Source organism: Heliangelus exortis, chromosome 13, assembly GCF_036169615.1.
Source record: "Heliangelus exortis chromosome 13, bHelExo1.hap1, whole genome shotgun sequence".
Classification (NCBI taxonomy): domain Eukaryota; kingdom Metazoa; phylum Chordata; class Aves; order Apodiformes; family Trochilidae; genus Heliangelus; species Heliangelus exortis.
Window position 1 is genome coordinate 201,460 of NC_092434.1, and position 15,950 is coordinate 217,409.

At 39.7% G+C, this 15,950-nt stretch overlaps 1 protein-coding gene across 3 annotated transcripts in view; it reads right to left on the reverse strand.

The window, feature by feature from the left end:
- The window catches only part of AP1G1 (adaptor related protein complex 1 subunit gamma 1), a 39,409-nt gene that overhangs the window by 20,530 nt on the left and 2,929 nt on the right, over positions 1-15,950 (reverse strand). For 2 of the 3 annotated variants that reach the window (XM_071756512.1, XM_071756510.1), the window contains exons 2-6: positions 9,954-10,157; positions 5,867-5,991; positions 3,387-3,528; positions 2,086-2,182; positions 1,406-1,482 (exon numbers count right to left, since the gene is read on the reverse strand). In XM_071756512.1, the coding sequence (XP_071612613.1) occupies positions 1,406-1,482; positions 2,086-2,182; positions 3,387-3,528; positions 5,867-5,991; positions 9,954-10,154 (642 nt within the window). In that variant the 5' untranslated portion in view covers positions 10,155-10,157. Of the gene's footprint in view, positions 1-193; positions 203-1,405; positions 1,483-2,085; positions 2,183-3,386; positions 3,529-5,866; positions 5,992-9,953; positions 10,158-15,950 lie in introns of all 3 variants that reach the window. The other variant, XM_071756511.1, reaches the window with a different exon arrangement.

A 15,950-nucleotide genomic window follows, 5' to 3' on the forward strand; every position in this document is an offset into this window, starting at 1 on the left:
GGAAAGCAGGGCTGGGTTTAGAGAAGGCCACAACCAAGATTCAAGGCTGCCATGGGTGTAGCAGTTTAGTGACACACAAAAAGCATTAGACAAATGATCTAAGCATGTGGTATCAATCACAAGTGTGGCATTAAGAGACAAACATCTACAGATTCAACACAAGCATGCACAATCTAAAAGAGTTAACTCTTACCTTTTCATTCTAACACAGCAGGATTCCAAACAGACAAAAGGGACAAAACAGACGAAGCAGGCATTAGGGATAGGTCAATGTTATACCATTCACAGCATAAAAAAACTACAAGAAATGGCTAGAAAATAAAATGTATCTAGTACCTAAATTTTGTGGTTGCTGTCTTCCCTCTTTTCCTACTACTATAATCTTAACTGAGCAAGTAGAAGGGATGGCTACCTACAGGGTGACCCTACTACCACTTTCACTCCTGCTCCTATGTAGGTGATCAGGCAAAGGAAGATGCATAAAAGGATGCACTGTTTGAAATCCCTCATGACACAGGAAAGCCAAGGAAGAACAGTAAACTGTGCATGCAAATAAATAAGCACCTTCAAGACTTTTCTGAGCAGCAAACAGCCAGTTGTTCTACCAGCTTTGCTCAACTTTCCCTTCTTTAAACAGGAAGTCAGAATGACATAATAAATGTAACTTTCAGATGCCCTTCTATTGGTAACCTGTCATATGGCAAAAATACAGCACAGCAAATTACAAACAGTGTTAGGGAGTATGCGCTGGGGGGCAGGAGAGGAGAGGCAAACATTCCTAGGCAAAGGAGAAGGGACACTGATTCTCAAACGCTGAGTTAAAATGGAAAATGATGTAACATAGCATGCACCAGGGATGAGGTATCCACAGATACCTCTAGTTACACAGAACTAGAACTTTCATTGGTATTTTTGACCTGAGCTTATAAAATTGTGTGGCTGTGATTAATGCATATTAATATAAGCCTCAAGTTTTTAATCTTTGCCTCTTTAATGTTTAATACATTCCTGACTCCAATTTCACTGTGCAACTAGCTGCAAAGAGTGGAAAAAACCCTACAGGAACAAAGACAACACTTTAAATCTAACTTTAGGATCAGTATCACACTGCACAGTCTGAAGACCGATGTTTTGTAACTTACCTGCTTATTGAAGGGGACTAGGGCTAGATACAAAATTTCCAAAACAAATTTTTTTTTCTTTATTTTGATAACAAGTAACATCAAATTCTTCACCTGAATAGTTCTAAGGATTTTATTAAGACACGCATACAGCTTTCACTATGGAAACTAAGAGGATGCAATGGTAAAAACAACCAAAAAACCCAGCCTACCATAAACTATGAGTATTAACTCTGAAATATTATCAGTTCATTAGCTCTGAAACATTATCAGTTCAGACTTACCTTTCTAAAGTGTGCAAGCATATCTGGACTTCTCTCGCACATTTCTGTGAGGAGGACAACGGATGTGTGAAGAACACCTAAAGGTGAAGGAGGAAGGGAGCAGGGGAAGAAAAAATCATCAACATTTAACAATTTCACTGTCTCTGGACATGTCACAAAGATCATAAGAAAAAAACATCATGTAAAACAGCAGCCTTCTTGAATCAAATATATCTATCCCCAAATATATTTGCACTTGCAGCTGTGCCCAAGAGAAAGCAGACAGCAACATGCACGTCTTAAAGCTGCAACTAAAGACCAAAGGAGAAGAGAAATTGGACTCTGTCTGCAGAACCTTGCATACTAAATATACAGTCAGATGGTAATATACACAGTTGGACTAAACATTCTCTAAGGTCCCTTCCAACCTAAACCTATGATTCTGATTCTATACAACATAAGACTCCAGAAGGACAATATGTGTTAACTGTTTTGTATTTGTTGGGTTCCTCACGCGTCTTGATTTTTTCTCTTCTGATCTGGGTACTCTAGCAAACCCTATATGACCCAAACTGGGCCTTCTTCAGAAAGTCTCAGTACTCAGAACTAGACAGTTCCTTCCAAACAAAAGGATCAGGCAGCAAATGCACCATCCCATAAAAAAATGCCACAGCCTTGCAAAGTACAGTCTTGGGTATTACCATGGTTCTTCTCATTCAGCAAGTTTTTGGTGGCTGGCAGGAACATCTCCATGAGTTCAGGCACCTTTCTAATGACATGAACAGCACACAACGCTGCCTGTACAGGAAAAACAGCTCTGTTAGTACATACTGCATTGACAGTGATATGTTTTGAGAACATCTAGCACAGTAGGAACAATCACAAATGTAATGATATATGAAGGCCTGGAAAGTTGGTGGTACATTTTGACATCTCTCTACTACAAGCAACACTAAACAGCATCACAGAGAAGAAAGAGTTCAGTAAAACTAGCTCAAGTGGAAGGAAAAAAAAAAGTACTGTGCTACAAAGTAACATTCCCACTAGCAATGGTTCATTTTTACACTCATTCATTTCAAAAGCGTTATTAACTGCAAAGCAGCTCTGCCTTTATCAGGGCTACTTCAGCCTGTCTTCCTGTTGCTAGAGAGGAGATAATGTATTGGAAGCAAATAATGAAATTTATGTCAAATTTATGGCTCTTTTTCTTTCCCTTAAATACGATCTCCATGGCCACAAAGCTTTCTCCTACAGGTGACGGGTCCTATGAAAAGCAAAAGTGTACTGCAAAAAAATTACACTACTTCTGCAAGGGTACAGAAGACTAAAATATACTTTTTTGCATCTACTTGAGAATCAAGTGCACCGAGGGCCTCCTCCCAGAATACAGAAGTACCATTTGGCATTGATCCAGGACTAGACTAAGAAAATGCATCGCTTTCTAAATCTTATTGCTTCCCACCCTCTCCTATGAAATAAATTTAAAAGAATAAGGGTGATCACACTCTGCAGATGCAATAGCACACTTGCTATGGAAACAAGACAATTTATAATTGTTTGCCCACTTCAAGCCCTTAATGTTTCTCTACCATACTACTGCCACCATCATCAACATAAGAGATCAAATAGATTCAGACCTTCAGACATCAGGCTGCACTGCTAATAATCAAAGTTTCTCTGGAATTATCTGAGAAGATATATAAAAAAAGCCCAACAAAAACTGATGACTAGAAGTTTGAGGTTAGTGTCTGTGAACAGGCAGGTATTCACGGTACCATAAATAACCCTAAGGTAGAGAGTATAGAAACAGAAACAACTTAGAGGTTTGCATACGTTTCTGCCACAGATATACAGGAAGTGTGGACCTCAGTCTTGCACACTGTGAAATATTCAGCCAGTGTGATCCAAGCCATGAAGATGGTATTCCAGATTTTAGCGAAGTATCTGATCAGTCTTGCGTTTTAGACCATAACAAAGTATTCAAAAGTAGTTCCTGAAGTACCTTCTTCCTAAGATAGGAGTTGGAAGTTTTGAGGAGCTTTTCCACCTCTCCTGCAAGATCTCTGCACATTTCTGAGGAGCCCATGCAGCCAAGAGTGCAGAGTGCCAGCCCCTGCACATACTGCGTGCTGTGATTAAGGTCACTGTAAAGGAGAACAACAAAAAGCCAATCAGCATGCACACAATAGAAAACCTGAACACACAAGAAAATGTGTGTTCACACATTATACTTATAGTCATCTAATCCAGAATCTCTGCTCTTTGGGAGCATAACGTAGGAGCAATAGCACCTTGGAATGCATGTACCACAGAGCTAGCTACTACTTCCACTTAGAATCCTTAATTATAAAGACACAATACTCGGTTCAAACTATTGGTGGGTATCTAGGGATGGAACTGAGAAGACCACACAGAATTCCATTAAATTTCTAAAGTAAAGACAAAATGTACTTTGGAGCTTTAGTTTCTGCATTTACAAATCAAACAAACATAAAAACCTACGTATAAATATCCTCTATCCTGAATAATAACAACAACCCCCCCAAATAGCACACCTTGAAAATAATCTACACAGGAACTTTGTTTAGCAATCATAACTATTCATATGCCTAAGAAAGCTGTGAAAAGTGGTCAAAAAAGATGGGAAACCACCTAGCACTAGATGATATTTATGAGGCCAGCTGATGTCACTCTAACTACAGGACAATTATAGCTTCCACATGGCAATCCCAACAGACTTTAAAGTGACTTCTACACCACTTTTCTGTCAGACTATTCTCACATCACCAGTCCCCACAATTCAGTGTTGGATAAAGTACAAAACGTGGTTCCTGGTTTGGGAGGCGAGGGGAGCTGGGGACTGCATGGTGGGAGAGAAAGGGTACATAGCCACAAACGTCCACAGTGTGCAAGAAAGCAGGACACAATATTCTGGTTGTACCATCAAGCAGCTATAGCAACATGCAGATGAAGAAGCAGACAGCACATGCCACTAAATGGACTGTTTTTTGTTTCCTCCCTTTAACAATTTTTGGCTGATATATAGAGCAGTGTGTATAGCAAATACATGCTCCACAATGATGCCTGCTTCTTTTGTAACAAAAATCTAGAACTTGCTATAAATCAATGAGAGACAATGCTATAAATCAAGTACCTTAATGTCTAGACATAAGCTAGACAAAGTGACTGATTCAGAAGCCAAAGGAGAAAACAATTAACAACCCACTGAGGCACAGGGAAATTGTCCACCAGTTTTGCTTAGCTTCAGTCTGACCCATTTCCAGTTCAAACTCACTACCATCCGTACCACATAAATTCATTTTAGCATAAGCAGTCAAAAGAGGTGTTAACCTAGCAATCTGGCTCTAATCAAAACAGCCTCACAGGTATGACATTTCAATGAAAGATCTTTAGTAAAATGTCTCCTCAGGCCTGCAGTTCTGTCAAGTTTATTTCCAAGCCACAGTCTAGCGGAAGACCAATACTTTTCTAGCTAATATCTGGGAGGCTTATGTTCTAAAAGTAAGAAATAATAAAAACAGACTCATCACACACAATCAAGCAGGCATTTGGATAAATCAACTAGAAGAAACCAGTTGTTCTACTCCTGCTCCCATCCATCTTGAAAATGAGTGTTATTGGAAATGCATCAGTTTATCATAAGTTTAACAGCATTCTGCTGAGAGAAAAAGTTAAAGGAAAAAATATTTCCCATATCTTCTTGTCTGATTGCAGCAAGATGGAAGGCAGACAGCACATCTCAAGTTGCTGCCTTGTTTCCAAGAAAAAACATCCATCAGGACCATTAGGCCAATCTTGAAATGAAAGGAGGATACACAGCCTTGATCCTTGCATTCAGACAACCCTTCAGAGCTCATCAGAAGTCGAGTAAACAAACACAGGACAACATGGCTGCAGCAGCATATATGACTTTGTGGCACACAACAGCCTGTCCAGCCTACAAAGCCTTAACAGTGTTATAAAAACATTCAGATTCAAACATATTGAGAAGGTCCATTGATCTTTACTGATGCTGCATTACTGCTTGCATGGCTCTTTCTTACTGTAAGCTGGAAGTTAATGAATCTACAGAAATGGAAGAGAGATCTTTACACCAACTGGAGGTTTCCTGCGCTAGCTGAGCAGCTTACTCTGGTCATTTCATCTCCCTGGTTTTATTTATCTTAACATGACCTCCAGAAACATGTACTACCATTCTGTAATAGTAGTTACATGAGTGCTGTTTGCCACATACACCTCTTCGGGAATTTTATATTCTCTTTTCTCTATGGAAGCTGAACAGGATCACCCAATACAGTACAATACAAAAACAGTCTTATACAGTCAACAGCACGTAACAAATTGAAGATACCAGTATTCTAACACATGGGAAAAGTACTCAGAATATCACTGTCAGAAGTATACTTCCAGATCCTGAAGCCTCAAAGCATGTGTTGATGGAGAGAGAGGTGGTACCCTTACTTCTTGATGCAATTGGTCATAAGAAGATGGACATCCTGTCTCTCATCCAGCAGCAACATGGCACCTAAATACCCAATGCGCTTGTCTGTGAATTTCTGAGAGGCAATGAGCTTGAGGCACTCCAACTGGAAAAAAAAAAAAAAAGGGGGAAAAGATGACCAAAAAAAGGACAGCATTAGCTTAAACTACTTCTTAACTAGAGGAGAAATAGTTTGAATTTTGATGTTTAGTCATTTAGGTCTCTCAGAATGCATTTGTGAAAGTATATTTTATTCCCATTTTGGTGATGAGGAAAACAAAGAAAGGTTACATGACCCAAGCTCTCAGCAAGCCAGCAGGAGAGTCATCAGCATTTCCTGCACCTTGAAGTATTAAGACACTGTTGGCCCTTCATGACTTCAGATATACCAGGGTTTATGTCAGATCACAAAAGTAAAAGCATATTTATAGAGACAAGATCATTAAAAACAAAACAGTAAATATCTAGAAATCTGTATCATGTGTTATATTTTGTATGCACTGGAAATTTCTGAACCAGGCTTCAATGGGTCTGTCCACCTACCAGGGAGAGGTTCAGTGCTCTGTAAGCTGTCAAAACCAGCTTCTGTTTATTATGAACTGTAACAAACTTTGGGTTTGTGCTGCTCTATAATCTCTATTTGAACACCTGAAGCGTCACAAAATTGTATGCATTGTACCCACTATAAGCCTCCTTTTCACCACACAGAAGGGCCAACTGGGCTCAAGAGCAGAGAGGAGATACCCAAGTTAACACACACAGCTGCTACTTGCACTCAGCTGATTAAGAATTTAATTGCTAACCTGTTGTTGAACTTAACACTTTCTTAATGCAGAAAAAAGACAACAACCAGAGATATTCTGACATTACTATGCACAAAAATATTTTTCTCTAACAGATGACTAATCAAGTATCATCAATCTTCACATTCCAGACAAGAAGCAGCAGAAATGGCTCTTCAGAACAGGTTAAGAGACCTACTCCTCACAAACACATCCTGCAAGTCTATTTTACAAATGAGTGGGGCAGCAAGTAAGCATACCTAATGGGTTTAAGGAGGAGTCAGACAAAGCTTACAACAGATTCATTTAAAAGGAAGTAAAGGGGGCATGTACAGGCAAAATAGAGGATGTCATGAACAGTTTATCATGGTCTCTCGCTATAGGAAAGCTTGAACAGAACAACAGACACACACATATTCTGTGATCAGGAAGGTAAAGATTTACAGGATGATGCTGACAAGAAAATTAAAGTTGAAGTGCCAGAGAAAGTCAGTGCCATGGCAGAGCCACTGACAAGTTCTCACAACTGCATGGCATCAAAACATCAGCTCCACTATGCAAGAAATTGTCACACAGGAGCATCCAACAGGGTGGCAAACAGGTAAGACAAAGCTTGAAAGAAAACAAGTTCAGTTTGTTAGGAACTGAAGGAAATGAAAGTCTAGAATAAACAGCTCTTAACAATAAGATCAGTCATCACAAGGAAACTGAACTTGCACAAACAGGCAAGATCAACCACAGATAAGGCACAGAACACTAGACATCAACCTCTTACCTTTCCAGCACGTCATGTAAGAGAATAATGTACCTCTGAACCAACTTTCTTCCCCAGGTTTACAAGATACTTTCTTATACAAACCTCTGCAAAAATGCAATGCAGAATTGGTGACATCTAAGCTACAGTCTAAATGTCAGAGGCAGAACATGAATGATGAAGAAAAAGCAGAAGGAAACTAGTAACTGCAAGATACATTTCTAGAACTTTTGAATTTGAAAGATATTATTGAAAATAACCCTATGAAAGGCTGGTGAGTTCTTGTTTCACTTGTATTCAAACATATGCAAACTAATGCCGTGCACAGCAACACTGAGAAACATGATCAGCTGAAGCTCTTACTAGGTCTAACTAGTGGAAGAAATCTTGATACCATAATATCCAGTTCATTTAAAGGAACAATTAAAATCTGCTACATCAGTACTGTAACACACATTAGCATGCCACATACAGGTATATATCCAGACTACGACTTACTCGTATTTTTACTGACATAGTCACTCTTCCAACAGGATTTTTTCCAAGGAGAAATAACAACAGCAATAGATTGATTTTACCATTTGCCCAGGCTGTCTGACACTTTCTAGACTCGCACGAGTGGCCTTTGCACAGGCTCAAGAGATGGCTTGCCATCCTGTGCATCTCGGCATGCACTGGCTAAGTATGATGCTCATGCTCATATTTCCATATAAATTGAGGATCCCTGGCTTTGAAAGAAGTAGATCAATCACCCACTAATTCTGACACCTTCTCTATATTCTCTTTTATTGCTGGCTACCCATCCATACCATTAACTGTAGTTGTCTGCTTTCATCTTTAAGACACTGTCTAATGTAGCCTGTGGCACTCTCCTGCTTTTCATCAAAACATGTTTTTATCCTGTCACTCTCAGAAACTTCCTGGGCTACCAGGCCCCACTGCTGGAGCAGCATGTGACCTCAACAGCCCCGCAGAGCTTACACAAACCATACTCCACCTACATCAGCAGCCCTTGGAACAATTCCTTCCAGTTACAAGCACTGAGGACGCACAAAGTTTAGCAGCTTACTCACCTTGAGAATACTTGTTCAAAGCCCTTCCCAGCCTTGGGCCAAAAACATTCCTGAATGTGCAGCTGATAAACTACTTGGGAACTAAGGACATGGAATGAAGTATTCTGTTCACAAAATAGGCAGCATAGATGCTGCTGTTTGAGATGCAGCAACATTGGCAATAAAAGGCACTGAATCATCTTTTTTATCCTTCTTTCACTGAGAGCGAAGAGGTAATTCACCACTGCTGACAAAAGCAAAAATTATGAGATATCTGGTCTCATCTTCCGTATATGGGATTAAAATCATAAGTAACAAGATCAAATAATCCCCAAAAAACTTCAACATGTTCCTAATGTAGATCAAATGTTGATAATCTAGGTGAAACTTAAATGTAACACTTTTCATTCTTCTTGCAGCTCCTAGATAACTCAGCCTGAATTTTTATGACAGAAGTTTCTCTCTTGCACCAGGGACACCTTTGATACATGCTGTGTTAAAAACAGGGTAATACAAAAATTAACTTGCTCTTATGCAACTCTTCATTATTTTATGAGAAGAATCTAATGATGCAGAAGTAAAATGATTCGCTTTATATGCAACAGAACAGACTAGACTCACTCACTCACTCACTCCCTTACACTAAAACTGCTTGGAATTCTATTTCAGTGATTACAATTTCAGTGAGATGTGTCAGGACTGGTAAATTTGATCACGAATGGATAGACTCCCAAGAGATGAAGCTACTTCAAGAGATATTGAACGACTTTTTATTTAGCTTTATGGAAGGCCTAGGTTAGATTACTAATAACAGGATACTTACTGACTTCTCAGAAAAACAGACAATGCCCCAAAGACTAAGCAAAATTCAACCTGAAAAACATCTTGTAGATCAAGAACTCGAATGTTCCTGTCTCCCTTTTCCACAACCTGTGTCAACAACAGCATGTCAAAAATAAGCCAAGAGATAAAAAACTCGTATCAGCATTCTCCAAGTCACCTCACTAAGATAGGGATAAGGAACACTGATTTTTATTGCTGGAGACAGATCAGCTCTTACCTGATGAGAATTAGAAGGAAAAGGATACAGAACCTCCTTTGAAGCATCTGGTACTTCCCATTAGGCACAGAACTCCAAGGTGCTGTTTTGAACCCAACTAGAAATATACCTATGTACTGGACTGTGGTTTAAGAATTACTGCTTAAGAATTACTCTGCAGAAATGTGTGAAGGGAGCAGACAGTCTGGCAAAACCAGTATAGCCCTAAGTTTCCTAACAAAATACCTAAATCTCCAAACAGCTGATCTCGCTAACAAAGTCAAAACTAATGTAGGTTCAGAACATACAAGACAGACCTCAAAACATCTCAAAGAGCAGACAGCAGAAGTGCTACTAGAAGTGCTCTGACCAAGTATGGTGCCCCCAGCACACAGAGCAGATTGGCATATGGCTTACAGCAAGCACGGGTTTCCAACCTACCTGTCCAAAATGCGCAGGGTATCCCAGCATGTGCATGTACAGCAGCTTTGCCACATTTCTGCATCGGTATGTGTTATCTTCCTCTCGGAAGGACGACCGGATAGCAGCACATTCCTTTTGGATCATCTCACGCTCTTCTGCCTGGGTTCTTGCTGTCCGGATGGTCCGGATCAGCTCTCGCAGTCTGATGGGGGCTGGCATCCTCTGTGAGAAGACAGAGATCTGTAAACCTTTGGTGTACCTAAAGGCTTCATAATGCTCTTATACCTTTGAATATTTTTGTTCCTCTCTCACCCTACAATTATGTAAGTAGAACTAAGAAAATGCAGACTGCTTCAGTAGCACGGTTTAAAGTAAACTTGAAAACCAGAAGAATTTATTGTACCTCACATTTGCTTTTTCAGAATATTAAACACTGGAATTGCTACGGTGAACATAATTTCTCTACCTGAAAGAGGCAGAAATGGCAGACTGCAAGGTATGCTTTCACACTCACATCATCTGCCCCGCTCCAGAAAAGTCAGGCTCCAAGGAGACTTGATCCCAAAATCATGACAGCTTGAGACAAAACACCATTACAAAGAGCAGTGCTGTTCAGTAACTTGCAGAAGATTTCATACAAGTGTTTCAGACAGCCATGCTTCAAAAATCCTGCTAACTTGTGCCAAACACACATCCTTCTTAGAGGTGTCAAAGTCAGCAGAAAAAGCAGATGAGGAGAAAAAAAGGTATGGATATTTCACATAACTTCCTTTTAAAATGAAATAAATCAAGCTGACAGCATCTCTATTACATACCAAACAGAACAATCCTTTCTAAAACAATCAGTCCTGTCACACTACTGTCTGGCGGCACAGGCACAAAGAGAGCATGCAAGAAAAATGTGTTCTACACTAACTCCAAATAGTGTCACTTCACTGCGTGGAACACACTGACAAAGCTGTTTCCCATTCATGGCCGTGGTAATGATTTGCACCGTTTAACTATAACTTCCTTGAAGAAATATCTTCTTCTCTAAACCTGCTATCTGACCAAGCTAGGTTTACTAAACTAAATTCTTAGATCAGGAGAACATATTTATCACCTGTTAACTGCTTTTATGCCATCAATGATTTTACAGCCTTTAATTGCATCTGCTCCTCAGCTACCTCCCCTCCCAAGCACTGGAGCCCTATATTAATCGATTACTGTGTGGAGCCATTGCACAATTCCTTCCTTCGGCTCTCTACCTCTCCTTTTTTTTTAAACAAGGAGTGGACCTACAAAAAGTATTCAAGCAAGGGGTGCACCATGGGTTTACACAAAAGACATTTTTCCTTGCACTCAGAAAGCTAAAAATGCTTAAACTCACTTTGCCCACTTGGTTACTGTTGAGCTGACATTTTTTACAAAAATCAAGACCTCCAGCTTAAGTCACAACTTATTTAGAGCCCTTCACTGTGTGTTTATCTTTACAGTAGCTTCTCTGCACCACTTCACCATCTTACTTTGTATTACCTCAGCATCACAATACCCTTCCACAACTTTAGGATGAAACTGTCACCTCACTATTCACTCCTCCAGACAGTTTTAGGAACACACCTACTGGCAGTTTCACAGAGCACCTCAATAACCTCTGCCTGTTACAAAAGCAGACAGACTTTCTGTCATTGTCTGGCCGCTTGTTTCCTCCTTACCTAGCTATTAATCCACATAAGATTTCCCTTGAAAAACTGTGTCATAACACAATAAAAACCTCTAGTTAGAGGCTCTGTCAAGATTTCTGAAAAATCCACAATTTTATGATCCAGATGGCTTTTACTCATTTCCTAAGAACTTGACAAGAACCACGCAGTTCCTGGGTCCTCTCCTGGAGCCCTTTTAGAAAACTGCCGTCACACAAACTGCCACCTACTCTTTTAAAGAAGGTGTTCATTAAGATAGTGACATATCAGATTTACAAGTTGAACAGTTTTGAGTTCCTTCAGAGATTCCAGTGAACTTTACTTTCTATGGGCAATTTATTACTATTTTTACCTATTTGTTCCAAGAGATCTTCTAGTGACATTTCGGTTTGAGAGTACTTCTCATGGATTTCCATATAAAGCACTGACATAAATAATGTGGGGGTTTTTTTCTGCTGAATTTGTTCTCTTTAGACACTGCTTATCAGTTTGTCTTCTAGCATATGTCTTTGCTATGTATCATATTCCTATACTGAGCAACAAAACAGTGTCCTATCCAGGCACATGGTCTATAGGTGTCACTGGAACATTAAGAAAAAAATAAATCTCATTCTACGCTGATGTACTAAGAAAATACATTGAGAAGAATAGTAAGGACAGAAAAACAGATCAAGCAGTTTGCTTAGGAGCAAAACACAAAAAAACTTCCAGCAATATTCAGTAGCTCTTCCTTTTTACTGGATCTCTCCAACACTGTCGCATTTGAAAAGTACAGTCAGGCATGGCTTCCACACAGCCACCAGCAACTACATTCTCCTTGTCCACCTCATTGCCTCAGTTCTCAGATGCACAGCATGGGTAATGCTGACTGCCCAGGCTTCTGGAGGCACAACAGCTTAACTGCCCCTGTGGCTGTACCAAGGGGAATCAAACGTGGTCAGTTTTGCTACAGCCCACAGAAGGGCTGCCTGCTGCTCTCCCTGGAGACCTGTGCAAGATTCAGACACCTGAAGAGCCCTGTGTTGCCCACAAAAACTGTAGCTGCAGTTCTCAAATATCCAACTACATCAGGTGACAAGCATCAGTACAGTACTTACACAAGGTCTACTGAGTAAGTAACTGCAAAACCAGAGAAGCCAAGCCAGGAGGCACTGCTGGGGCAGATACTACCACTTCATTAAAAAATACAGCTGTGTGCACAGCTTCAAGACCAGAACAAAGGATCCAAGGATGCCTGAGCAGCTATTTTTCATGTCCTGCCTGTGAATCTCTCCCAGAGATCTAAGAGTAGAATAGACCCCTTGGTCATCAGGCAAAGATCCACAGTTTGCAGGGGTCAGAAAAGCAAATAATCCTAAAGCCAAGCCATTTGAGCAAGCAAACCAGGTTCTGGGCAGATATCACAATACTTGGTAAAGTCATTCAGAATTTCACTTTCACTCCTACACCCCAAGAAAATTCTTTTAGCATTACTTGTGTATTGATTTCCTACGACTCTGACAGATGCAGAACAATAGGAAAAAAACATGGCTTCACATGGCTGCCAAGCCATCCATGACTGCAGACTAGACCTGCTGACCATAATCACAATCTGTAAAAGCAAGACCAGCACAAGGTCCCATATCCTCCATGGATACAGAGCTGGCACTTTAGGAAGCTGCAGCACAATAAAAGCCACAAAGAATGGAAAGGGCTACAGCAAGCCCTAGATGATCATTTAGTGGCAAGTACTCCGTATTTTTCTGATCACATAAACAAAGCATGGAGACACACAGCATAATGTAGCACAGTTCTGCCCAGGCAGTCAAACAGTTACAGTATCAAAAGCTTACTGGGACTTGATGTAGGACCCTACAGACTTCTATGAACGAGGGAACCAGGACTACATATCAATGAACAGATTAATGATGAGTTGAAGCAAAAATAATACTAAAAAATTTGGAAAAGCAAACTATAAATAAGAGTTCAGAAGAATTAGAACACTAAACGATCATCTAATTTTGACAATATAATGTCTTGAAATGAGAATCTTGAGATTCACACTATGAACTATGTGCAAGGCTACTAAGCTATAAAATAACAAACTGTCATGAAGAATTACATTTTAGAGACTTCTCTATATCACAGAAATGGGTTTTATTGTACAAGATCATTACCAGGGAGAGGACAACTGTATCATTTAGTAATAGCAGACCTTAAGTTTAACTTCAGCTGGCTAAATGCTGCTAAGAACTTCCTTCAAAGCAGCAGAGCTTGTTCATCAGGATTAGTTAACATTTTTCATGAGTACAGGCTTAAGTTTTTTGCTTTGCACTTTCACAAATACAACAAGGTAATTTTCAAAAGTAGCTACCTCCCTTCCTCATTGTTTAGAGAAGCAGTTGACATTTGACATTTCTTGACCCTGACATTTCTTTGCTAACTACAAACTCTAGAAATCAGGGATGATCCTCAAACACCTGAGGAGAGACTGCTGGGTAATATTTACAACATCTGGCAGGACTGGATGCAGAATTCTTCCACAGGTCTGCTTCCCCCTTCTTATTTTGAAGGCCTTGCTCATTTGAGTAACCTTCTACCAATATGAAAGTTTATGAACGAGCCAGATACCCAACTCAGATTAGTTCCAATGGTAGGGGTGGCTGGTGTGCAAGTTCCTTTAAGAATAGAGTTCCAGCTTTTTTTCCTAGTCTCTGGATTGCATGAAAAGCATTAGCTCAGTGAGCCTCCTCCCTCTGCTATTCCTCCCCTGAGGAATAACAATACATTCTTTCTGTACATAACTCATTCCTAGTAAACCATCCAAAAATGAAAAATAATTAATCAAGAAACCAAGAATTGTACTGTATTAAAAACACCTTGGTTTAATCTAAATTATGCTTCTAAATCACTGTTTTCTCCCCTTTCATAGTCTTATTTCTATTTAAGCTTGTCAGCTTTCAAATATTTCATTTAACATGCCATTATGCAAAAAATATTTAAGTACTGAGCCTCACTAAAAGTATCTCCTAGAATACAATAATGTTCCAATACAAGTGTTCATAACAACCTTTTATATTCACAAGAAGCATTTAATATTAGCAAAGCCCATATGGAAAACTCTGAAGTGCTTCAGCCAAGATATATTCCCCTATCAGGAACAGCCATGTAAAGACAAAAGGGGTTACTAACCTTAAATGTGTAACTGAGTCAAGATCCTGCTATCTGGAAACAACTCAGAAATGTTAGCTTATGTCTAGAAATAAATACTAAAACTACTCTTTCAAATAAGAAAATGTTGCTTAATGGCTTGTTTAGAACAATTACCACTCTTGCTTAAAAAGTTCATTCTTATTTAGCCTTGAATTTTGGAAACGTTAATACCCAAACCCCATTATAGCTTATGGAATTATTCACAAGAAGGGCTTTGCTGTTTGGGGAAACTGTCTGAACTATCTACATACCCAGTTTTAGCTTTTCTTGCAAACTGCACTTCTGAACTTAGTTCATCCTAGAAAGCAACCCAAGGCTGAAGCAGCACACACTTTCAAACACACCTGAAATACACAACTTCATTTGCTCCACCTCAATGCATGCATCAGTAATCACATTTCTCAAGCAAAAACAGTTTTTGGGAAGCTACATCATGAAACCCTGACCCAACTCCCAAGTGGTAGCAGCAGCAGAGCTCCCCTCCTTGCCCCAGTACAGCTAAATCAAGCCTCGTATTGGCAGTAAAAACAGGAATATACACTGCAAATAGAGAGCAAGCATTGAACAAGATCAGAGATGTGGGCACACAGTCCAGTGTTATTAGTATTTGTACAGAAAACAGTCAACACCTAGCCAAGGAACACCAGCATCCTACAGAAGGGCAATGAAGGGCAAAGGCAACATAAAAGAGTTGAGAGAAAAAGCAATCAACCATGCAACATTCCAAGCAGTAAAATAATCGCTCTTAAGGAAAAGATACTTAATTAAACAGAGAACTACAAAGTAACATCAGAAAATCGGGAGGCGGGGAGGGGGGAATTAAAGGAAGCAGGGGGCTTCAAGATAGAGAATGATAATAAAAGGCATCAGTGTTACACTTTGTATTATACAAAGATGACATGGGGATTTAAAAAAAAAAAAAGAGAGAGAGAAGCCAAGTGAGGGAAAAAAAATGTCCTAAATCCCGAGCTAAAAAATATTCCAAGAATAAGTAAAGGTCCCATTTCTGGTTACACTCAAAAACCAAGGAATGTAGCACAAGAGCATGCAAGCCACCACCCTGTTCAGGAGCTGAAGAGAGGAGGAGATGGGACAATGACAAAGAAAGCTACATTCTGTTCTGAAAGACCTTCAGCTTGAA